At 41.3% G+C, this 26,273-nt stretch overlaps 1 protein-coding gene across 3 annotated transcripts in view; it reads left to right on the top strand.

The window, feature by feature from the left end:
• The window catches only part of HMCN1 (hemicentin 1), a 335,176-nt gene that overhangs the window by 193,339 nt on the left and 115,564 nt on the right, over positions 1-26,273 (top strand). For all 3 annotated transcript variants that reach the window (XM_065554460.1, XM_065554461.1, XM_065554459.1), the window contains exons 31-42: positions 1,926-2,204; positions 7,270-7,551; positions 8,616-8,724; positions 9,371-9,540; positions 9,795-9,949; positions 10,858-10,981; positions 12,412-12,513; positions 15,458-15,634; positions 18,310-18,461; positions 19,711-19,834; positions 22,808-22,983; positions 24,675-24,771. In XM_065554460.1, coding sequence (XP_065410532.1) covers positions 1,926-2,204; positions 7,270-7,551; positions 8,616-8,724; positions 9,371-9,540; positions 9,795-9,949; positions 10,858-10,981; positions 12,412-12,513; positions 15,458-15,634; positions 18,310-18,461; positions 19,711-19,834; positions 22,808-22,983; positions 24,675-24,771 — 1,947 coding nt within the window. The remainder of the gene's footprint in view (positions 1-1,925; positions 2,205-7,269; positions 7,552-8,615; positions 8,725-9,370; positions 9,541-9,794; positions 9,950-10,857; positions 10,982-12,411; positions 12,514-15,457; positions 15,635-18,309; positions 18,462-19,710; positions 19,835-22,807; positions 22,984-24,674; positions 24,772-26,273) is intronic.

Here is a 26,273-nt window from a genome sequence, read left to right as displayed (position 1 = left end):
ATCAGGGAGGGAGAGGAATTATTTAAGTTCAGTACCAATGTGGACACAAGAACAAATGGATATAAACTGGCCATCAGGAAGTTTAGACTTGAAATTAGACGAAGGTTTCTAACCATCAGAGGAGAGAAGATCTGGAACAGCCTTCCAAGGGGAGCAGTGGGGGCAAAAGACATATCTGGTTTCAAGACTAAGCTTGATAAGTTTATGGAGGGGATGGTATAATGGGATAGCCTAATTTTGGCAATTAATTGGTGTTTGACTATTGGCGGTAAATATGCCCAATGGCCTGTGATGGGATGTTAGATGGGATCTGAGTTACTACAGAGAATTCTTTCCTGGGTGTCTGGCTGGTGAGTCTTGCCCACATGCTCAGGGTTTAACTGATCGCCATATTTGGGGTTGGGAAGGAATTTTCCTCCAGGGCAGATTGGCAGAGGCCCTGGGGGGGTTTCGCCTTTCTCTGCAGCGTGGGGCACGGGTCACTTGCTGGAAGATTCTCTGCACCTTGAAGTCTTTAAACCATGATTTGAGGACTTCAATGACTCAGCATAGGTTTGATACAGGAGTGGGTGGGTGAGATTCTCTGGCCTGCGCTGTGCAGGAGCTCAGACTAGATGATGGTCCCTTCTGACCTTAAAGTCTATGATATTTTATAAGTGGGGTTTCATTCAGAGATTTGTTATGTGAAAGGGGTCACCAGTACAAAAGTTTGAGAACTACTGATGTAGTCAGTGTCTGTTAGTGTATTCTTCTGCTCCCAGTATTTAGTATAGCTGTGGGCTAGAAGAGGCAGAGAGAAGCCTTGTTTTGTCTTTGATCGTTTCCCAAGACAGCATGTTAAAACTATTCCAACTGTTCTCAATTTCTGTATGTGAAATCACTTGCTGAAACATTTTTATATTTCATTTAAGTAGGTTTTAGCATATTTTATAGCTTTATTTTATATGTAAATTATTTAACCAGGATAAAGCTGTGGCATAATTTGGTAACCTAAAACACCCAGCTCATTGGTTTAACCTCCCTTCCCTACTCTACTTGATTTTTCTGTGCTGCCCTTTTAGATGAACATTCAATGGAAATCAGTGTATGTTAGGGTGTACCATGTAAGTTTTGCAGCAGAGGAGGTATGTGTCTGCCAGATGAATCTGGTACTTTCAAGAGCAGTAAAGCAGTTAATTTAGGTTTTGCCAATTGCAATGTGTTTTTATTGCCCTTTTCAGAGATTTGTGAACTCTTTATGTTGGATAATTTTACATGAAAAGCTTGTTTGCTAGAAAAATATAAGTACCGTTGACTAGTGAGTGATAAGAGTGACTCTGGGTCAAGATTTTAAAATATAGGAGTCTAAATCAAGGCTCCTAAGTGCCTGTTTAGGCTTATAAGTAAGTGACTTTATTTTCAGAAGTGCTGAGTACCCAGCATTTCCCATTGAAGTCAATAGGGGGTCTTGAATACTCAGCCCTTCTGAACAACAGGTCACTGGTTTCAGTAGTTGCACTAGCTGACTGAGTAGTGGAGGGACTGCTCTAGACTTACCTGCGAAAGATGGGGTAAAAACAGAGCCATGTCCTATGGGGGGAGTAAGTGCATCCTGGAAGAAGTATAGCAAGGGCCTTGCTCAACGGACATATTGGGGAGCTGCAGAAGACAGAATGGGCTGTGCCTTAAAGGTATGGTGTGGCCCTTTCTTAATAGATTCCATTCATCTTACATGCGCCGAGCTCTTAGTGTGCCACAGATGTTTGTGCTGAAAGTGGATAACTGCATTGGTGAATGTGTTGGGGATGCTGGAGGTCTTATCAGCCCAAAAGTTCTTTAAATCTTCCAACACTGTAATGTTTAACCCATTTATAGCGGCACAAATTTGCTGTAATGCGGACTCTAGCAATAAGGTTTTAATGCTGTTGTTTTATCTTTTTACATAGTCCCACCTACTATTAAAGGAGGAAATATTACTACTGAGATATCCACACTGCTCAGCAGCTTAATAAAGCTGGAATGTGAAACCAGGGGAATCCCAGCCCCTACCATTACATGGTATAAAGATGGACACCCGATTATTTCAAGTCCACAAGCTCTTTATGTGGACAGGGGGCAGTTCCTTCAGATTCCTCGGGCTCAAGTCTCGGATTCTGCTAAGTATACCTGCCTGGTGATCAACATTGCTGGCACTGCGGAAAAAATATATCAAGTGGATGTCTATGGTAAAGAGAGAGTTTATTTAACATGCTTGTTCACCATTTGTTCTGGCTTATAAAACATGCTTATTCAACACTCTAGCTGCGCTCTCATAGAGCTAGGTTGTTGAGTGCTTCCTGAAGGACTGAAGTATCTTGTCACTCAGAGTTGGTTGCTGAAGCTAAGGTTCGGCACACATTAGCAAGGCAGCATGGGAAAGCTTGCACTGTCACAGCCTGCGCTATATCTAATATCATCTATGCAGCTATGAAGAAGGCTTCTGTCTTCAGAGCTGTCAGTTGGTACCTTTTATAAGTAGGAAACATTAAAACTACTTTCCCCCCACAAATCCCTTCTTTCTCTCCCCACCCCATTCCCCCCTCCTGTCATCTTAAGTTTCCTGAATGTCACATCTGGGGTGGCTCATTACCATGAATGCCGACCTCCGGGCAGACTGTCAAGAAGCAGGGCAAAACCCCCAAACTGTTTGTATTCTCTGTAATTAAATTTCACCAATCCAGTAACAAGTGTGAACTCTTAAAAAAACACTTTTATAGTCTTACCAATGAGTCACTGACAGTCGCCTTGGGCATTCCAGTCTATCTTGCCACCCGGGCAAACTGGACTTTCTGGTAGATGGTTGCTTTACACCAAAAATCACAATAATATTCAAGTTACTCCCAGTCCCAAAGGACCAGCCATTTACCCCCAGGTCAACTGTACTCAGATCTCAAACCGAAGGCCATGCTTGTAGCCAATCTGTAACGAACTAGCTAAAGAGTTATTAACTAGGAAAAAGAAATGAGAGTTATTTACAAGATTAAAGCACACACAGATAAGGTACAGTCAGGTTTCAAAAGGTAATAGAAATTTCTATAGTAAGCAAACTCGGTATATCTTTTAGGGCTAACCCAGGCAAAACAATTGAGGACTTCTTGCATATACTTAGACATCCTTGCCCCTCAGAGTTCAGACAGCATAGTAATAATGAATTTTCCTTATCAGACATTTTTATTCCCTTCCCTCCACATTCCAGCTTTGATGGGACAAGGGGTTGGGCATGTACCCTCTTCAGGGTTGTGGGGAAAGCAATCAACAGGTCTTTCATCCACAATGGTTTGTCTGATGTCTGTAGACCTTCTTTTGTTGGGAAAGAGATCACTACAAGAGGTGTTAACTGGTATTTCACACTTGATAATGCTTCTCTCCTGACTGCATGGGATTTACAGTCTTAGGTCTTCTCTACACTGGCAAGTTTCTGTGCAGTAAAGCAGCTTTCTGCGGTGTAACTCTTGAGGTGTGCACACTGCCAAGCCATGTAGGGCGCAGAAACTGCGCAGTTGCAACGCTGTAAAAAAAAACCACCCCGACAAGAGGCATACTGCTTTCTGCGCTGAGGCTATAGTGCTGCAGTGCCAGTGTAAACACCCGGGTCGATTACAGCACTGCAATTGGCCTCCAGGAGGTGTTCCACATGCCTGTTCTCACCTCTCTGGTCATCTGTTTGAACTCAACTACCTTGCCCTCAGGTGACCAACTGAGAGTCCCACTCCTTAAATTCCTTGGGAATTTTGAAAGTCCCCTTGATGTTTGCTCAGGGACGCGGGCAGTGGTCTCAGCTCATCTTTCTAGGTGACCATGTTTGCTCCATGCACCAGGCGATCCCCCGCTTGGAGCAATGCCGAGCTATTGGACCTCATCAGCATTTGGGGAGAGGAGGCTATCCAGTCCCAGCTACGCTCCAGCCGTAGGAATTATGATACCTATGGACAGATTTCATGAAGCATGACAGAAAGGGGCCATGACCAGGACACACTGCAGTGCAGGGTCAAAGTGAAGGAGCTGCGGAACACCTACCACAAGGCGCAAGAGGCAAACCGCCACTCCAATGCTGTGCCCACAAGCTACCGGTTGTACAAAGATCTGGACGCAATACTTGGTGGTGACCCCACCTCTACTGTGAAGGCCACTGTGGATACTTTGGTGGTTCGCATGCTAGTTGAGAGTGGACTGAGCCAGGAAGAGGAAATCTTGGACGATGATGTGGAGGGGGAGTGGGACCCAGAGGCAGAGGATGACTCGGAGGTCAGAGATGCATGCAGCCAGGAGCTCTTCTCTACCCCAGAGGAGGCTAGCCAGCCATAGCTGTCGTATGTTGGCAAAGTGCAAACAGGAAAGGAGGCCCCTGGTAAGTGACTTTGATTTTGGGAATTGCTGAAGCAAGATGTTGGGGACAGGAGGGTTGCAGAAAGCAGGCTTGTGTCTTTATGATGTGTACTACCACATGCCTAGTCTGAGCAGTGGAACAGCAGGGTGTTGTTTTGACTCCCTCACTTCATGGGAATTTGTCTCAGAGATCCCCACGAAACTCTCATGGAGATACTGGGCAATCCGCTGTCGCAAGTACTTGGCAGAGCTGCTTTGTTTCTTGCCCCATTACCGGTAACTTTCCCGTGCCACTCTGCCATCACTCAGGGGGAGGTCTGTTACTGTACACTGGCGAGCCACATAAGGGCCAGGGTGAAACCTGCTGTCTCGGCAAAGACCCTTCCTTGATTCCTTCTCACCCTCAGCAGAGAGATATCTTCCATAATGAACACAGCCTGTGGAAAATGTGGGGACAGTAATGATTATAAGGACCCACCCTTAACAGTGCTGGCTCTCCCCAAGATCCATGTGCTCAGTGTACAGTACGGTCTGGGAACACTGATTTCCTTGCCCCTGTGGTTACTCACCATTTTGGGTGTCTTGTGGCTCATGTGTGCTTGCCTGGGGTCAACCAGTTAGTGACAGGTATGTGAATAGTGGCTGTGTTTTAAATCACTGAATCAGTGGTCTCTGTGTTGCAAACAATACTGCTACTGTAAAATGTTGCATTTTGGCTTCACAGATATGACCTTGGGAGCCCAGCCTCCCTCTTTATCACCAGCTGAATGGCTGCGCAGAATTAGAAAGGGGCCACGAAGAACTAAAGAGGATTTGCTGCGTGATGTCATGATGTACTACTCCGCTGAAAAACAAGAATTGAAGGGACAGCGAGAAGAGGGACCAAAAGGAGAACACGGCATGCCAAAACGAAGCCATGGAACGGCTCTTCAGTATTATGGAGCGCCAAGTGGACACACTCCAGGCGCTACTAGCACTGCAAACAGAGCATCTCCATGCCCGACCTCCCCTGTAGCTTCTGTTGCAAAACTCTTTCCCATGAGCCCCCCGCCCGCACCCTCCCAGACACGGCCAACACATTCTTATCAACATTCTGTACCCGCTGCATTCCACTCATGCCCTGTCACAGTCCAGCACTGCGGACTCCCAGTACCCGCTGCACTCAACACCTGTCCCTCTGCAGTTTGGCCCTGCTGAAGTACAGTAACCGCTGCACTATACTCCAAAGGAGAAGGTTGCATATGATACCTGGACATACACAAATCTTTAACCATTCCGGGACCCCACCTCCTCCTGGAACTCTCCCTTCCCCCATTCCTCATACTGCTGATGTGTTTTTTTGTTTCTCTCTCTCCTTGGGTTGTTGTTTTTTAATAAAATTGTTTTGGTTTGAAAGCAAGCTTTATTCCATTAATTGAAAGCAAACAGAGCCCTGCAAAGCAACAGGCAATTTTCTTAACTCTTCACAGTGCCTCGTCTGCAACAATCACAATCACCTCCTAGCATTACAAGCACTGCACTTCCGAGCATAGCAACAAATATTAGTGGCTTTCAGCTTCAAATTGCTGCCTCAAGGCATCCTTGATCCTTATGGTCCCACATTGTGCCCCTTTAATAGTCATGCTCTCTGGCTGTTCAAATTCAGCTTCCAGGTACTGAACCTCAGCAGTCTAGCCCTGAGTGAAGCTTTCACCCTTCCCTTCACAAATATTATGGAGTGTACAGCATGCGGCTATAAGCATAGGAATATTGTCAACGGCCAGGTCCAGCGGGCTTTTAAACGGCCAAAAGCACACTCAACAGTCATTCTGCACTTGCTCAGCCTGTTGTTGAACCGCTCCTTGCTGCTGTCACGATTCCCCATATATGGCTTCCTAAGCCACGGCATTAAGGGGTAGGCAGGGTCTCCCAGGATCACAGTGGGCATTTCGACTTCCCCTACGGTGATCTGGTCCTGGAAGAAAGTCCCTGCAGCTTCTTGAATAGGCCAGTGTTCCAAAAAATGCATGCGTCATGCATCTTTCCGAATAAGCCTGCATTAATATCCATGAAATGCCCATGGTGATGCAGAAGTGCCTGGAGAACCATAGAGAAATACCCCTTCCGATTAATGTACTTGGTGGCTAGGTGGGACAGGACCCAGGATGCCCCTCAATGCCTTCTGCCTTCCCACAACTCTTAGTAGCAGAAGAGGAAGAGATGCTCCGTGGGATAGCTGCCCAGAGTGCACCGCTCCAAATACCGCTGCAAGTGCCACAAGTGTGAACATGCTATTGTGCAGGCAGCTGACAGTGTGAACACACAACAGCGGTTTCCCTTCAGCAGTCTCTGAGTGGAAATGTAACTGCTGGCGATGTAACTCTGCCAGTGTAGACATACCCTTAGCAAACATTTTTATACTAACAGAGCAAATGTTTAGACATTACCTTATCACACTGGATACAAATATTATAAGTAGGGTTCATACATGCAGCATCTTACAAGCATTCCATAAAGTCGAAACACATTCTTATAACTGTTTTAACTATACAAACACACAGGTTTGCCAGACTGGTTGCCAGCTATGTATTTGTTAGTGTTCAGTGAGGCCTGGGGCCTTGGCATGAGCTGGCATCTGGTCTGCCAGTGTCACACCTGACTTAAGACTCTTAGTCTCTATTCTTCCATCTCAGAGCCTCATCATCTCTTTTAGTAAAGTGGTGAACAATCAGCTAGGGCATCTGTCTATTAAATTGTTAACTGTTCTTTATAAGTACTTTGTCTTAACCTCTTCTGACAAAAGATGTCTCACATAAAATAATACATAATATAAAATTAGGTAGAGCCAGAGGGGGTTGGGAGGAACGGACCCATTTGCTGTTAATACATTTTCTGGCTGCAAAGTTAATCACTTGCAATATATATATATATTTTCCCCTTCTCTAGTTCCTCCGGTTATTGAGGGTGGCTCTGACACAGTCCAGAACAAGCAGGTGATTGCTGGAAATTCACTGACATTGGAGTGTAAAGCTGCTGGCAACCCCCCTCCTCTCCTTACCTGGTTAAAAGATGGCGTGCCTGTGAAAGCCAGTGATAACCTCCACATTGTGTCTGGTGGGAAGAAACTGGAGATCTTGAATGCTGGAGAGGCCGATCATGGCCAGTACATATGTGTGGCCACCAGCATAGCAGGAGAAAAAGAAATCAAATATGATGTTGAAATCTTAGGTGCGTGAGCAGCAGAACAATTTCTTTACAGAACTTGCATCAGAATTAAACCTGTATTTATTTTTGCTGGTGTCACAGAACTGCAGTTCAGTGGGTCAAACGTCACATTTAATTAAGCCCAGCCATTCCACGTTTTCTCCGCCAAGTTTGACAGGCCTGTGGACGGCTGCTTTCAGACTACTCTGGGACAGTTTTCATGAGGGAGATTGTAAACATCACTTGGAAGGACACACAGATGTCTTCCAAATGGGCCTTAAGATCAGGGACAGGAGAAAAATCACAGCTGCAAAATAAATAAATAAATAAAATAATATCAAGGGGTTCTTTGATTTTTAGGCTGCCTGTACATTTTTGGCTACATTATGCAAATCCTAAACTTTCCTTTGAAAAATGTTTCTCTCTTTCCATTGAAACCTTCACTCCAATCTAGATCTGAACACTGCCTCGTTGGCCCATCTCTATATATGAGTCATGCAAATGCTAGTCATGAAATAGCAACTTCCAGCATAGTAAGGCTCCTTGTATTGTAGGTGCTACTATTCTTTAAGGACTTGATTATGCCTTGTAGGCACAGATGTGCATTGAGACACCACCACCACAGGGGAGCATTGGGGGCCACAGGATTGCAGATGCAGTATGCCCAGCTTACTGTCCCCTGAATGACTTTGCTGGTCTGTGAATGAGGTGGGGACAGAAGGCCCTGCCTTCCCCCCATCTTCCCACTCCCTTGGAGTGCCATGATCCCCAAAGGATCAGATGGGCCATTTGAAAGGAGGGTGGGGAAGGCTCTTAGTTTCCTTTCTCCATGCATAGAGGGAGTAGGGGGAATCTGGCCCTAGATAAATTAAGTGCCACACAAGAACAATAAAAATGATAGGACAGAGGACACCATCTGTTTGGTGCCCTTCATTGCAAGGGCACAACTCTGTACATTGAACCCAATTTAATACCCTGTCCCAGTATGCGGTGGGTGCTAAGATATATGTTTTACAATATGTGGTTGTTTTTGACACTTTTTCTGATATTTAAATGTTTATTCTGGTGCGTTTTTTATCACTTTACAGTCCCACCACTTGTGGAAGGGGGAGAGGAACCTTCAAACTACATTGTGATCCTTCATAGCCCTCTGGAGCTGGACTGTCCAGCAACAGGAACTCCTCCACCAACTATCATGTAAGGGGGTTGGTATGTCAGTTATAAATTCCACCACTTGCTTAGATGGGCTTGGAAGTATTTGTTATGCACTGACCATACCATTTGATCATAGACTAAAATACAGTGGGTGAAATCCTGGCCTCGTTGAAGCCAATGGCAAAACTCTGACTTCAGTGGGGTCAGAATTTTGCCCCCCTCTTTTGTTTTTTAAAGTAGCCTTGTTGGTTATACCAAAGTAAATATTTCAGAGACCACTCTGGATTAAAAAGAAGTGGCAGAACTCTACTAATGACCCTTCCTCTACTGATTTCTCCTTTCCCTCTCCTCTGGTAACTATGGTCCCTCTTGCATGGAATCTTTCACTTCAGTCCTCTTCCCTCTCCTTTGGTGGCAGCTGTCCTTTCTGCAGCCTCCTCCAGTGCCTGCCTCCTTCCTTTTTCCTTCTCTGGTGTCTGCTTCCCATTTCCTGGTAGCTCGCTTCAAGCCCTCTTATCTCTGGGAGCCCCAAAGAAGCAGAAATCAACGTAATATTTCCAGGCTTCCTTGAAAAATAGATCTAGTTGTACGGTAACTTCCTATTTCTAATTAACAGAAACATGTCTCTGGACTGTCACCCACTTTAAAAAAAAATAAGTGTCTTAAGATTTTGCTTTCTTCACGCTAGGTGGTTGAAAGATGGCCAGCCAGTTGAAGAGGGAGATGGATATAAGATCTTATTAAATGGACGCAAACTTCTCATCTCCCGGGCTCAAGTGTCGGACACAGGTCGCTATAAGTGTGTGGCAACAAACAAGGCAGGAGACCATGAAAGGGAATTGGATATTACTGTGCATGGTAAGGAAGGAAAAAAGGGAGGAAAAAAGGAGCAGACTGACTTTATATTAAAAGGATGTTGCATACCTTCATTAGCAAGAAGGTATTTGTAGTTTTATACAGAACTGTAAAATTTGTAGAAATGTTGCGATAAATTGGTGACAACAGTGAGTAGAATTGTAATAATCAAAGCCATTTGCATTTGAGAGATTCTGTAGGTTGCACATTCATACTTTCAAATAGTGATTTATCTTTGTTTGTTTTGTGTCTTCCAGTTCCTCCAACAATCAAATCCACTGGCCCTTCTGAGAGAGCTGTGGGGGTATACAAACCCATGACATTGCAATGCGTAGCCAACGGTATACCCAGTCCTTCCATTACGTGGTTAAAAGATGGCCAGCCAGTAAACACAGCCAGAGGAAATATCCGAGTAAGCACAATGCTTTTGTGGCATCCAAAATTTGAAAGATAGTTACACTAAAGTGCTAACACACACACCCATTAGTTTTCCTCTCCTTTTTTATTTCTCACGTGATGCTATGGAGATGCTAAAGATCCACCTGGAAGTCGACGGGAGTTTTGTCTGAGTAAGGAATTTGGGATTTGACTTGCAGTGTTCTGTTGTGTGAATCCATTTAGAAATCCATATGCTGTGTTTGCTGGAAGTCTAGTTTGTAGATACAGTGTCCACACCTCTCAGCTATACTTAATTCTCCAGAGGTGGTCATCTTTCCAATTGGGATAGCTATTGGGTGTAGCACTACTCATTTGCTGACTGGGAAGCAGGATGATGTAAATTTCTCTCTGAGCACCACCTCGGTGTCAATTTGGCACCTAAATCTTCTACTCTCCTTGGACTGTGGGATTCTGAGTGTTGGGAGACAACCCTTCACATTGGAGAGGTTTGTGTGGCTCTCCCAGAGGCTTGATCTGGTGCAAATCCATGCCTCAGCTCGTAACTCCTTGGCACCTCAGTGCTCTCCAGCAATGGGGCTTGAAGCTGCTTTGATCTATGCTAGACTGGAATGGCTTCTGGCATCCTGCCAGCAGTCCCGTGCAGTAGCAGCCCTCTCTGCCTGCAGCCACTGCTTCACAGTGTTTGCCTGTCCTTTGCCATCCAGATCTCTTCACAGCTGAACCAGCTAAGGAGCCATCACAGCCTTGTGGCTCAGGGGCTCTCTAACCTTCAAGACTAGGCCTCCTGTGTGAATGTAAGCCCCAGTCTGAAAAGAAGATGAGACGTTGTATATAGTGTAAATGTGTATCTTATCATTCATCTCAGTGGCTATGTCTGGAGTCATAGTGCAAATCTATTCTCTGCTTTCTGTTTTGGGGCAGCTGGAGTCTTCAGGCCGCATTCTGCAAATTGCCAAGGCCCTCCTGGAAGATGCTGGTAGATACACCTGCGTGGCAACAAATGCTGCAGGAGAAGCCCAGCAGCACATTCGGCTTCATGTGCATGGTAATGATGTTTCAGCCTCTCATTAAAAAAAGCTGCCTTAAAATTGCCACTTTTTAGCTTCTAACTGTCCATTCACTTCTTCTATTTTGAGCACATTCAGGAAGGCTGTGTTAGCTTCCCACACTTGTATTATCTGCAGAGATGTGTCACTCCATTTTCCTCCTTTTCTGGTCACTCTGCTTTTGTCTGAACTCATTACTGTCTCTCCAAGAAGTTCAGGGGGGAAACAGGGCCTTTGCATCATCTGATACCAAATGTCACAGGAACGAGCACCTCTCTCCAGTAAACTCAGTGTGTCATCCTCTTTTACACACTACAGCTGAGTTGAGAGAAGCTTCCAGGACATTAGGAGGTAAACTGTGTTCTTGACCCAGAAACAAGGCACCACTATCGGCATTACTGATTGGACCCAAATCTTGTGAGAACAAGCATTCTTTGCAAGCTTCTGCAGAAACATTTTCTCTCATATGTTAGGATCCTTTATTCTTTCAAACTTCTGGAAAGGATTTTTAATTTCCAGATGAACCAATACAGAAGGGAGTAAGGAAAGTTCAGGAGTTATTTGCATGTAAGTTTGATTAATGTTTGACCATGCTTTAAATATATGAACCTCAGAGCTTCAAAACTCCTGGCCAGGCCTGGAGCCAACTTCCACTAGAGTCATGTGGTTTCTTTCTAGTGACTTCAATGGGAGTTGGATTGGAACCCCTTTGTGGCGATGTGGTGGTTTTTCTGTGATTTCTATTGTATCTGTTTGATTTGTGAATATGCAAGTTAACACAACAATGTTAAATTAAATGGGAGATTGCAGCACCTACCTTCATCAGGATGGAAAAGAGGAACCTTGCTTCTCCTGTATTCCTAAAGCCATATTTGATCTATCCAGCTGCTTTTGTCCTGAGACTGACTCACAGTAGTTTGTCTTTTTCCCTCTACTCTTCCTGTCAGCAGTGCTGTGTGTGTCACTGCCTTGTGTGTCTGCCACCTTTTAATCTAGAACATACGTGGGCTAGGTAAAGTAAAGTGCCTTGCCTTATTAAAGCTCTCTGCAGCATTCAGTTCGATACAGCCATTTTAAATGTAAACAGAGTATGATTAAAAAGCTTGACATGTTAGAAAAGTGACTTTACAAAATTGACCCCTTCCTACCCCACTCAAGCTGTGTGTATCTTGAGTCAAATCCACCTACTTTATTGGCAAAATAAGCTTTTATTTCTGTTAATGCTGAAGAGCCTGTATAACTAGAGAATGGTCCAACTGCAGATGGGAGCTCATCTGTGGAGGGCCTACGAAAAGGTGGTGTGGGATATTCCCCAGACATTCAGCAGTAAATAAGCACGGTATTTCAGTATACAGAGTGCTTTGTGCAGAGATGTTCTGCCACTGTGTGGTTAAACGAATTAAACCATAATTTTTCTGTCCTTTTTCAGAACCACCCAGTCTGGAGCATGCAGGGAAGATGTTAAATGAAACAGTGGTGGTGAATAACCCAATCCACCTTGAGTGCAAAGCATCTGGGAATCCTTTGCCAAGTATGTATGTTAAAATGAGTCTGTTAACAGGTTATCCATTTTTAAAGGCTTCTGATGGTAATTGAGATTCTTAATGTGAACATAAATCTCTAGTATTTAAACTTGTGAAATCAATAGTACAATGAATATCTAATGGGAAGCTCTAATAAATTTGAGTGATGTACAGTAGATGAAATTTAAAATTAAAGTACTTGGGATTCAGTGATCCCCACTGTTTCCCATTCAAATGAGTGAGAAACATGGATAAATTGTCCTCTCATAACTCTACCACCGGCCATGTCCACAGTCAGTAACAATGTTAGCAGATGTTATTGTATACTACCTGCTTTTGTGAAAAAATAGACAAAAACAAATCCACTCATCTAATCTTATCAGGTTAATACTGCATAGTGTGGGTTAAATTTACAAAACCCAGTGTAATGCAAAAATGGGCCAACACTGAGGACCCCATCCAAAACCCCACTGTAATCCACTGGGTCTTTCCATACCCTTCAGTGGACTTTGCATCTGGGCCTAGTGTACAAAGAAAACCTCAAAGTTTGTTTCCTTATTGGCCTGCTGAGATGGTGGTAGGTTATACACATGTTTTTGGAACTGCACCTTCAATGCCAGCCTTTGAAAATTTGGCCTTATATATGTAGTCATAATTTAATTCACATTTATTCTTATAGTGCTAAATCCTTCCTCGTTATTTTTCTTAGTCAAACACTCATTGACTCCAATGGGAATTTGCCTGAGTAAGGACCTCAATATTTAGCTCATAATTAGGACAGATGGATCCCTTCATATAAAATAATCTTTACCTAAAACTTGAGCTGAAACAAACCTGAAAGACAAGCTCAAGAAGCTAGATTTCAAACACCCCATTGTTTGAATGTTTTTAGATCCAGGATTTTGGTTTGGATCCTTTCCCACTTTGAACCTCTTTTAAGGTTTAAGAAGTGTGCATTTTTTTCCTTTCTGTAATCTGTATTTCTGAGAACTTCCTGCTTGTGTCAGGAAGTGAAAGAACTATAATAATGTGAGAGAGGTTGTTCTTGTAGCATTTGCTGCCCAGTTAAACTCAGGAAATACTGAAATTCTGCAAGAGGGCTTATTTTTATTTAGTTTATAGTCCAGTTTCTAGAAAAAAGCTTTGACTAAAGTTCAAATGAACATCCAAACTGAACTTTGTACCTTTTGGATCTGATTTTTCCAGTGCCTGTCATCCTTGTGTAGTCATTTACACCTGTAGAAAGTTAGATGTAAGATATCAACAGTTCCAAAGGGTAGGATTGTTTGCCCACTCAGGGCTGGCTCTAGCGTTTTTGCCACCCCAAGCAGGGGGAAAAAAAGAAAAAAAAAGCCGTGATTGGCTTCATTCTACGGCGGCAATTCGGCGGCAGGTCCCTCGCTCCGAGAGGGAGTGACGGCCCCGCTACTGAATTGCCGCCGAACGGCCAGACGTGCCGCCCCCCTATTCATTGGCTGCCCCAGGCACCTGCTTGCTACGCTGGTGCTTGGAGCCTGCCCTGCGCCCACTTGGCATGCACTCTTTTTTCCTCAGCACTGTTTTTTCAAACCTAATGATGATTCGTTTTTTAAAATGATTAAATTCATAGAATTCTACCGGCTCTTTTACTTATGATATAGTGCCATGTGTTACAAACTGTCTAACATGATGAATTTTCAGCGCAGAGCAAAAATTCCACTTGGATCAACTTAAGCATGCCCCCCAAAAAACTTAAAACAAATTAACAACAAAACAAAAACAACCCTACCACCCTCCAAAAAAACCTCCCAATGAATAATCTAGTATATCACTATTTAGATTAGGGAATAGAAGCACCAAGGCAAATCTCACTCCCTTCTTCATGGAGTAAAAGGCAGAGCATTTAGCCCTATTACTGTGCTGGGTTTTCAACTCTGTATAACATTGTGAAGGAGCATCAAAGGTCCTTGAAATACAAAAAAAGGTTAATTGCTACACTGTTGTGCTAGAATGCTACTTTACCATATCTCACCATAATTCTTAATCTCAAACTCCTGTTCAGTTCCATGAGAATTCTTTGTGCTAAATGATGGCAAGATATGGCCTTGAAAAGCAACAACAAATCTTGTTTGACATAACTGAAAAAAATAGGGTGTTGCGTGCAGTCACACTACCTTGTGTTGTGATCAGCATGCAGTTCTCACAAGTTAATCAGAGTCAGGCCAATGTATTTCTTGGATGGGAAACTTTCATAGAAAACGTAGGTATTGTAACAAGTGATTCAGTAGGTAAAACTTTCATCTGAGTAAGCATGGAACCAGTGTCCCAGCAAGGGGTTAATGAGAACTGAGCTGATGGAAGGGCCATCTTGTGACGGAGATGCAAAGTAAAGGTCCTCAACAGTTATGGTCTGTTATAATCCCCAAACACTCTAATTCCACCGCCCTAGTCTAACTCCTGTTAGGATTACTGTATTCTGCCTCTATAAGCTTCCACATGAGTTTCAGTTTAATGTAGTATTTGGGATTTTCTGCCTTGAAGTGTTGTCATGTTGCAGTGTATTTTTAAACAGTTGTATTTCAGTTTAGTAGTAGATGAAGTGGCCCCTATATACATGCTTAATATAACAGTTTATTAAGTGATAAATTGCTTTGGGATGGAAGTATCTATATACATATAAAATTATAGTTGTTGTTGTTGTTACTGAATGTCATAGGTCTATGCAGTACCTTACAAAAAAGTTAGTAGTTATCACTACTATTGTTATAACTTTATTATTACTGTAGTTTAAATATAGTGAATATTGATTTATTGTTAGCTTTTAGAAAAGCTTAACCAGCATTTGAACAAAGACTGAAAGTTTTAAGATAATTTGGAAAGTATCTTTCTATTGTTGCATAGAGCTAGCTTTGTTACTGCCAGTTATAAGGGTACAGTCAGTAACTTTTCCCTCTCTCTTATTTCACATTGCAGCTATCACATGGTACAAAGACAGTCATCCACTCACTAGTGCTGCAAGTGTCACATTCTTAAACAGGGGGCAAATCGTTCAGCTTGACAGTGCCCAGATCTCTGACACTGGCATTTATAAATGTGTGGCTGTCAATACAGCAGGAACAGCTGAGCTCTTTTACAACCTGCAGGTTCATGGTAAGTGTTGCACGTCATAAAAACAGTTTGAGGAAAATCTATGTGCATTTTGCCTGCTCTTTTCCAGTTTTATTACACATACTTAATACGCTCCTTCCTATGACTAATCATTTTCTGAGAGGAATTGTGGAGAATACGAAGGCCACATTTCTTTCCTTAGAGCATTGACATGGGAAAACTCAATTGAAGATGTTTGTCAATTCTGATAAGAGAGAGCAGGTTAGCCAAATCTGTCAGAGACTTAAATATTGCTGCTTCAGCAGTTTGAAAAGGTATGGGGTATTGTTTATTGTTGATCATTTTGAACACTACAACAGATAATTATACTATAGAAAGAAAACAGAAGCTGCTTCATAGTTCAGAGGTTTTAGAGGAAATTTTATTTGGGTTGTATACAATTAAATGAAATTGTGAGTCTTTATAGTCACTAAAAACCTGATCAAAACCCCTCAGTCAGTTGGAGATTTTTCACTGATTTCAGTGGGTCTTCCATGCTAGTCCATAGCCCTAAGCCAAATTTTGCCTTCAGAATTTGTGCACACACAACATATTTCAGTGGGAGCCTTCCATGCTAATCTGCTGCCAGAATTTGTATTATTACACTGAGATGCACAAACAGTATGTAATTCCTTTTAATGTTAATTAACCAATAATGACCTTGGGCAGTGCCTTTCCTTGGGATTAATGACCATCTCAGAGAATTTGATGGCCCGAAACACAGCCAAAGGCAATTAACCCCTCACAGTCATTAATTCCCAGGAAATGTTTGGTGCCAAGGTCATTATTTCTATTCAAAGCTAAAAATTAAAAAATAACTCCTAAACACATGGGCCTCTTTTTATGGATGCTGGAATTTCAGTTCAGTTTAATACCCTTTGGGTTAGCCAGCTAGATTAGACTCACAGGATTTGTTTGCCATTCCAGATCAAAACATGTCACCCAGTACTGATTGTATCAAAGAAAGATGAAACCGTTCCTAATGCACGTAGCCAGTTCAGTGTGTACCTAATGGGTCTGGGAAGAGAATCCGTTCTGACTTATCCAGTGATCAGTTTACACTATGAAGCATGAGATCATAATATTATTCTTTTTCCCTACATAAGTATGGTCATCATGTGTAAATTATTTCTCAATATTTCATTCAATTTAAAGTGGAAGTTATGAACAATGAGGAGATAATGGACTCTAAAGGATTCATGGCAGAACACAGGAGAAGTTATATTGAGTTTAATGAACATATATTTATCTTATCTTGATTCTTGTATCATGCCCCTCACTGTAGTGTATGAGCATATTTCTCATCCCATTAATATCTCATTTTATTCAAATTCTGTTGTAAAAACAGTGTTTTGGTTACAGTAGCTACAGCATAAATTATCATTGTGTTCTCATTGTTTAGAAAACAATACTCCAATCTTAACATTGAAGGGAGTTATAGAACTATTTGTAGGTGCTAAATCTTTTGAATTCAAATAAAGTATATTCATATGATTTCATTGTCTGAAGATGTTTGTAGTTGTTTCTCACCATTATAAAACATTTGCAATTATCAAAGAACAATGGATGTTTGTTATGGCAAAGTGTATATAACTGCTTATCTTCCAGCATTTCTGGTTCTACTAGAGCTTATTTATAAGGCAGAATGATTAGTCTGCATCATGGTTTACCAGAAATTGTTCACTCATTAATACAATTGAGCAACTAGTTTGCCATGAATAATTTATCTGATTAACATACCCTCTTTTTCTATACATAGAACATCTGTGAGTAGATCATGACATTCTCTTCTTTCTATGTTAATCATGAAAGGTTCTCTGCAAATATTAAATTGTTATTACAGATACTGAATATTGAAGCTATATTGCTTGGTTGTAATTGGTAAGATATGTCACATGATACTGTTTTAATTTCCTGACTAGATGAGTCAAACATTTCCCACATGCACATTGAAATTTTATTTTCTGCAAATACTCATTCATTTGACTTTGAATTGCAATGATACAAATATTTGTAGAATACAAAAGTTCATTCACTTGAATGTCTGTGGAAAGCAAACATAAAAGGAAAGGAACACAAGGATGGCCAAAGCAATGTATTTAAAAATTCAAGCAAGTGTCTCTTTAAATGCAGCCCTGCAAAATTCTACTCGGCCACTCACCTGAAGCAATTAATTTATGATGTGTAGTTAAGATGTTTTTCATTATTGTGTAAAAAATGGGCAGGTAGATTTTGTAGGCGCCTGGACCTGTAAATTTTCATGTCAATTTCACAAGGTTGATTTACTATATTGCATATGCATTTGCTTCATTAGATTTAGATTAAAAATTTTGCTTTAATACTCACTGGTAAGGTCTTTCACAAGGTCTAAATGCAGTATTGTAAACATTTGAGAGAACATTTTCAGATTTTATGTTATAATTTCTGGTTTTCACGGCTGCCCTCTGGGCTACGGGCCCAATCCTGCTCACCGTACTCACACGAGTAGTTCCACTGAAGTTATCTGACTACTTATGTAAGTAAAGAGAGCAGGATTTGGCACAGTGTGGACAAATGACAAATGATGTACTGCCTCGCAGCTGCAGGAAGAAAAACTCTTTCCAAAAGTAAGTGGCCCATTTAATTTTGTTGTGATTTATATTCCTCCATAGCTATTTTAAGTTTGTTCTGTTTTTCAGTCCCCCCATCAATTTCTGGCAGGAATGAGATGGTGGCAGTGGTGGTTAATAATCTAGTGAGGTTGGAATGTGAAGCCAGAGGTATCCCTACACCCATTCTGACTTGGCTGAAAGATGGTAGCCCTGTTTCCAGCTTTTCTGATGGACTCCAGGTAACTGATGCAAACCTTAGTACTTGTGGGTTTTTTGGTATCTTGACATGGGTACTTAAAACTACTTCATTTTAATGGAACTGGACTTTTAGAGGTTTTTTAGTGAGGCATTTTTAGTGCCTTTCCTCTCAAGGTTACTGGTTCCAATCTAGCCTATGCTAGTAGTAACCATAGATATGAAGATTGCTCTCTGTGACCTTTATGAAATTAATTGGTGCTCTCAGTCAAGAGTTCATACAGCTAAAATTGGCACTTCTCAGAGATCCCAAGGAATGAATGAAAAGGGAAATTAAACTGTGCTGAAAATGTGAGGTGATTCATTTGAGGTCAAGACTGGGCCACACTGGTCAGGCAATTTGGGGAAGTTTGCACTGCAGCTGCCTATGAAAACCTGTTCTGTGGATAAATAGAGGCTGTCAACCTAGCACTTTTTCAATGATAGTAAATGTAAACAAAAATGTCCATTAAAGGAATTTAGGGAAATATTAACCATGGATACAATGCCATGATAACTAGTAGGGTGACCAGACAACAAATGTGAAAAATCGGGATGGGGGTGGAGGGTAATAGGAGCCTATATAAGAAAAAGACCCAAAAATTGGGACGTTTCCTATCAAATCAGGACATCTGGTCACCCTAATAACTAGTAGCATTGTTATTAATAAAAAGAATGTATATAGAACCATACAGTAAATTGAAAGTTACAAGTATGTGCTAAGAAAGGATTCCCGTTGAGATAGCCAAGATAAGACACAAAATAATAGTTGGGAAAAAAGCAGTCTGGGGAGTTGGAGAAGAGAAGATGGAAAGGATGATTCCCGGAAGAAGTAGATTTTAAGGAGAGATTTGAAAGAGGGGAGAGAGGGAATGTGGTAGAAAATGGAGATTGTACCAGGCAGAGAGGGAGGCAAAATAGGTGTGAAGCAGAGAGTAAGAGGCTAAAGCCCAGATCCTGAAAAGACTTTCGAATACAAATAGCCCAATTGGGGCCTGCATAAAATTAAACATGTGCTTCAGTCTTTGCAGGATCTGAGTTGGGAGAAACACAGGGGAAAGGGAAAAGAGATGTAATAGGATCTTTTTTTTTTTTTTGCTTCAAAATGAAAGATAATGGTTCTAACTCTTAGTCTCTAAGGTGCCACAAGTACTCCTGTTCTTTTTGAGGTTCTAACTCTGATATACTGCAGTATATTACTAGAGAAACTAAGAAGTGTATAATGAACGTGTCCTTTCAACCTTTCTTTTACAGGTTCTCTCTGGGGGTCGTGTCTTGGCACTGACTAGCGCTCAGATCAGTGACACAGGAAAGTATATCTGTGTTGCAGTGAATGCTGCTGGGGAGAAACAAAGGGATATTGATCTCAGAGTTTACGGTGAGCATTTTGACAGCTTCCTATAGAATGAACATTGAAATTGATGCCCAAACTGTTTTTATCCATAACAAGGATTCAACTCTTAGAGCTACTTTAAGGAAGGCCGGGCCTAATCTAACGTAAACTAGGAAAGAGACCAGATACTGAGAAGGAATATGTTACTCTGTGTATCTACAAGACAAGTATAGAAGAGACAGGGCAATGCTAGCTTCCTCCACACTTCCCCGCCAATGTTTCTCAGTCTTGAGCTGGTGGGACCTTCTCTAAGAGTCTCCACAACCCATTACTGGATGTACTTGTCCTCTCTGAGGTTACAGCAAAGGTGAGAGATTTCACCAGCTGTGACAGAGGGTTCTATGCACTGTAGTGATGCATACTTAAAAAGAGCATTGAAATAGAGACTGGTCTGGATTAAACTCAGCTGCATGGCAATCTTGAGTAGCTTTGAAGGCTGTCACCAAAAAGTATTATTATTGTTAATACTTAACTCCAGTAGGTAGACTAATTAAGAAATGAGAGGGAGAGAAGAATTTGGAATGCTACTGGGGCCGAGATGGTTAGAGACTTGGTACATACTTGGCCAAACTAGGAATTCGAACAAGTTTGTTAACATATCCTGTAAAATAGATTCATTTTAATCCTTTGTTTCTTCAGAAACAGAGTCTCTATTTTTTTTAGTCCCTGCTTCTCAGTTTTGTATTGCAGTTTCCTTTTGAACATAGTTCAAGTCACGTAGCTGAAAGGAGAAGTAATTGGTGAAAATATTTGGAAATAAATTAGCTTTCTGCAGTATCAGGTCAGCTTTCAATGTTCAGTTCCACAAACTGTCATGAAGAATCTAGGCCTTTTGTAAATTCTACAAAGAAAGTAAGATAAACAGATTTTTTTTACAGTTATTATGTTTCTTATCCACAGAGACCAGACTTTCCCCCTAAATTATTTCCAAGCTGCGATATCAGCTGTTCTGTTTAGTACTTCCTGTGTTAAGAAAAGCAAGACTATATTATGGGTTTTTTCCTCATGATATTTTGAGAGCTGTATTGCTGGTGTATTGAGTAGTACCTTGGGGCAGTTTTAATCTCATATGCACTAATTAAGAAAACATCTTTGTTTTGAAGAAGGTTTGTGGTATTTCTCCTAAAGTGGATGAGGTAATACCTTTTATTGGACCAACTTATGCTGGTGAAAGAGACATGCTTTCAAGCTACACAGTGCTCTTCTTTAGGTCAATCCCAGTGTTTCCTTTTTCTCTCCCCTATATTTTGTTTAATATTACACATCATTTATAGAATTTTAAGGTTGCACAGTTAAAAATAAAAGGAAGTATAAAAGTTAAAGTTCTTGCAGCCTCTTTTATGTCACATTGCAGATGTGTGATACAGAGCAGAAATAAAAACCCCATTAGACATGTGCAATATAGCCAAGCAAATGTTGTTATTAGAACCTCAACTTTTTTCAGTTCTTGATTTATTATATTTTGACTGCAACTTAATGTTGTATTAATAAAGTTTTTCTATTTAATTTGCCTCCTTTTAAAAATATAGCAGGAAAGGAAAGAAGGGTTGAAACAGCACACTAAGTTGCTTTTTATGGATTGAAGAGTACCGATGCAGTTGCTTTTTAGTTACCTGAGGGGTGGGGTGGGGGAGATTTTTTTTCCATTTTTAAAATGAGGAAAAGTGTGCATGGTTTTTTTTACTCTTCTACCATTCCAAAATAGCTGATGAGCTTTCAGACTTCCCAAACGTTTTCTCTGTGTAGAGGGGAAAGTTTCATTCCAAAAGGTGATTTTTTTCCAGGAAGTTATACATGTGTGAAAATGGTGGTGGTGGTGGTGGTGGGGGGGGTTAGTGGGAGGTGGGAATTGTCACAGAAACTGCTACACGCATTTAATTATAGTGTTTGTTCTCAGCAAATGTAATAACTAGCTAGCAAATACCATACATAACAAATAGAGGATAACCATAGAATGGTAGATTATGAACTAATGATGATTAAATCATTAATTATCGTTCATTTGCCTGGAACCATAAACATTCAGCCCGCTCTGGGCAAAATTCTCCTCACTTCCCAAAGACCAGAAAGTGTAGCAGATGAGTAAAATGAAGTTGGGCCATAGAGTTCCTCAACAACTTTCTATTGCTGATTTCCATTAATGGTTCCTTAAGGAACCTAACATGAGATAGTTTCAACATTAGCCATCATGGCACTGCAAGAAGCAGGTTAAGTCTGTCTTTTCTTTCCTCATTTAATTGCTTCTTATTCCAGCCCTTTGAACCATATTTGTTCCATGGTTCTAAATGTCTTCTGACTTTTCAGTCTGGGACTTAAAAACTTTTCTGCAGTTTTCATTTGCTAAATTATATTACAACTATTTGCCTGCTTGCCTTAGGCTTTGTCTATACTAGCATTTTTGTCGGCAAAACTTTTGCCGGTCAGAGGTGTGAAAAAAACACATTCCTGACTGACATAAGTTTCACCGACAAAAGTGCTGGTGTGGACAGTGCTATGTCGGCGGGAGAGTGCCTCCTACTGACATAGTTACCACCGCTCGCTGTGGATGGTTTAAATATGCTGTCAGGAGAGCTCTCTCCCACTGGCATACAGTCGCTACACAGGAGACATTATAACAGCACAGCTGCAGTGGTACAGCCATGCCGCTGTAAGGTCCATAGTGAAGACATAGCTTTAGTCTGTATCTTCACCATCTCCCTGCAAGCAGAATTTCACCATTTCTTTCCACTCGGAATTTCACTAACATCTCTCGTGGTGAGAACTCTTTGTACACAATTGGGACAGTATCTCTGATACGTGATCGTAGACCAGCTGTTTCATTCCACACACAAGGTGCCAAACTGGCTGATAGCTGTCGTCTTATTTTTATTAGGTGGGTGTACTAACTCCTCAGTGTGTCTTGTGAAAATAATATGTGTTGGCCAGGGGATTTATTCTTTGTTTTATGTGTTGTTTTAGTTCCACCAAACATTATGGGAGAAGAACAGAATGTCTCTGTGCTCATCAGCCAAGCAGTGGAGCTGCGCTGCCAGAGCAATGCTATTCCTCCACCCATGCTGACTTGGCTCAAAGATGGCCGACCTTTGCTGAAGAAACCAGGCCTCAGCACCTCTGAAGATGGAAGTGTATTGAAGGTAAAGTTCACTTGTGAGACTCCTGTAGCGCTTACTTCCTCAGCCGCTTATCAGTCATGAAGGCACTATTCTTTTTCCAGGCTACCAGCTACTTGAGAGGAGATCTTTACAGCATTAGTCCCATTGATGCTAATATGAATAATGGATGAGTGCTATGGGGAGCCGTCATAACCATAGGGGTAGCCTAAATTCCTCCTTACCTGTAAGGGGTTAGGAAGCTCAAGTAACCTGGTTGACACCTGACCAAAGGAACCAATGGGGACAAAGCAACAGAGGGTCCTGTGGCACCTTTGAGACTAACAGAAGTACTGGGAGCATAAGCTTTCGTGGGTAAGAACCTCACTTCTTCAGATGCAAGTAATGGAAATCTCCAGAGGCAGGTATATATCAGTGTGGAGATAACGAGGTTAGTTCAATCAGGGAGGGTGAGGTGCTCTGCTAGCAGTTGAGGTGTGAACACCAAGGGTGTCAAATTTGCAAAAATTTTTTGCAAATTTGACACCATCAGATCAGGATTAAACAAAGACTGTGAATGGCTATCCAACTACAGAAACAGTTTCTCCTCCCTTGGTGTTCACACCTCAACTGCTAGCAGAGCACCTCACCCTCCCTGATTGAACTAACCTCGTTATCTCCACACTGATATATACCTGCCTCTGGAGATTTCCATTACTTGCATCTGAAGAAGTGAGGTTCTTACCCACGAAAGCTTATGCTCCCAGTACTTCTGTTAGTCTCAAAGGTGCCACAGGACCCTCTGTTGCTTTTTGCAGATTCAGACTAACACGGCTACCCCTCTGATACTTGACACAATGGGGACAAAAGATACTTTCAAATCGGGGGGGGGGGGGCGGGGGAGGGGGAAAGAGGCTTTGTTTGGGTTCTTTGTTTCTGTGGCTGTTCACTCTTGGGACTAAGAGGGACCGGACATCAATCCATGTTCTCCAAATCTTTCTGAACAAGTCTCTCATATTTCAAACTTGTAAGTAACAGCCACGCAGACGCATTAGTTTATCTTTTTTTTTCTCAACTTGTGAATTTTATCTTTGCTAGAGGGAAGTTTATCCCTGTTTTGCTGTAACTTTGAAACTAAGGCTAGGGGGGTTCCTCTGGGCTCTTTGAATCTAATTGCCCTGTAAAGTTATTTTCCACCCTGATTTGACAAAGATGATTTTTACGTTTTCTTTTTAATAAAATCCTTCTTTTAAGAACCTGACTGATTTTTCCATTGCCCAAAGACCCAGGTTTGGGTCTTTGATCACTTTGTAACCAATTGGTTAGGATATTATTCTCAAGCCTCCCCAGGAAAGGGGGTGTAAGGGCTTGGGGGGATATTTTGGGAGAAGAGGAACTCCAAGTGGTCCTTTCCCTGTTTCTTGTTAAATCACTTGGTGGTGGCAGCATACCAGGTTTTAACCTAAGCTGGTAGAAATAAGCTTAGGGGGCTTTCATCCGGGTCCCCACATCTGTACCCTAAAGTTCAGAATGGGGAAGGAACCCTGACAGGACCACATATTCCTGGGTTTTTAGGACAGTGTATCATCCCTGCTAAATTTATGTTTAAAGTTTTAGATTGACTGATGTAAAAATAAACAACTTCACCCTAATAACATTTAATACATAATACTCTCTACACAAAATAACAACCTACTCATCAAAATGAGAGTCAAAAGGTTTAATTTTATTTCTAGATTGAAGAAGCTCAGGTTCAAGACACTGGACGTTACACTTGTGAAGCCACAAATGTTGCTGGGAAAACAGAAAAGAACTATAATGTCAATGTTTGGGGTAAGTCTATAATACTATACCAAGCCTGGGGACAAAACTCTAGTAAAGCTGTGAAGCATAATGCTGGAGCACACTGTGTTTCATATGTAGTTCATTTCTGAGGTTGATCCTATGCTGCCTATATAAATAAGCCATGCTTAATATTTCACAAGGAGCTTAGAAATTAACATGAGACTACACAAATGTTACCTTCAGTATACAAACCTAAAATGTATACCTATGCATTATGATACATGGAGTGAAGAGAGCAAAAGGACAGTTTTGCCCACATAAAAATATTAGGCCATGTTTTCAGTACGACTTCAATTTGGCTTCTAAATTAATGTAATCTAACTTTTAGACACCCCACAGTCTCAGATTTGCATGCATAAACAGTACATATCCACTATGGGTAGTTAGATATATAACTAACTAATTTGTTTACTCCAATGTCATTTGGATTAAACCCACATAATTTGAGTTTTTGGGGTGTGCAATTTTGGAGTCTGAGAATCCAAATTACTCTCTCATAGTTATATTCATTCTGCACAGTTTAACAGTTGTAAGTAATAACAATAACTGTAGTAAAAAAAAAGTTTATAGTAGACGGATATGAATCAGAAATCACACATGTTGCAGATATTGAGAAGGTGCTATTTTAGCATAGTCATTTTCTTGACCATAAATGTACTTTAAAAAATCATAATCAGTTTGTTCTGTCACCAATCATAAACAATTATCTGATTGCAATTTTCTGATATCAGTCAATATGTGATTAGTATGACTGATTACTACTTTTTAGTATACTTATCTAAAACAATGTCAAGTTTGGTGGATGGTGCCCTACCAAGTAAGTGAGACCTGAATGGAATCCTAAACCATGTGACTTTAATGTGATAAATGACTTGGTTTACAGACAATTAGACTGCTGATTCTGTTTTATTATAAAGGTATGAAAACTGTCCTGTTTAGGTGAAATTCACCTCAGTGCAGGGGGCCAGAACAAGACCCAAGAACCATTTAAGTTCACATAAATCCTCAAAATAGAGTGTAAGTGGGACTAAGAAGGGCATATATGCCTTGTGCTGGTCATTGATACTGCCTGAATTTCACCCATTATGAACAACAAAAAAATAACCTTAACAAAACTAAATAATTCCTTTATTCTGGTGATATATGTCTTCAGTGCACATATTTTGAGCCTAATTTTTGGCTTCCTGTTAGTGACCTGCAAAGTTAGGTGCAATTACTTGTTCTCTCTTAAATGCAGTCATCAAAAGGGAGGCCAGGTTTTTTAAATCTGGCTTTGTATGTATAAAGCATGATACTCTAGATAAATATTATATTTTCCTGAACCCTCATAAATCAGAATTTATTTGAAAAACAGGTGATATAAAATCTTAATTTAGACTGGCATTTATGTGGTGTTTGGGGGTTGTGTTACAATGTGGACGATGCCTTGGATGTACCTAGTCTCCACACACTTGTCTCCACACACCAGCAACACATCCACTCTCTGCATC

Source organism: Chrysemys picta, chromosome 8 (assembly GCF_011386835.1).
Source record: "Chrysemys picta bellii isolate R12L10 chromosome 8, ASM1138683v2, whole genome shotgun sequence".
NCBI lineage: Eukaryota > Metazoa > Chordata > Testudines > Emydidae > Chrysemys > Chrysemys picta.
This window is presented reverse-complemented; position numbering and strand designations above follow the sequence as displayed.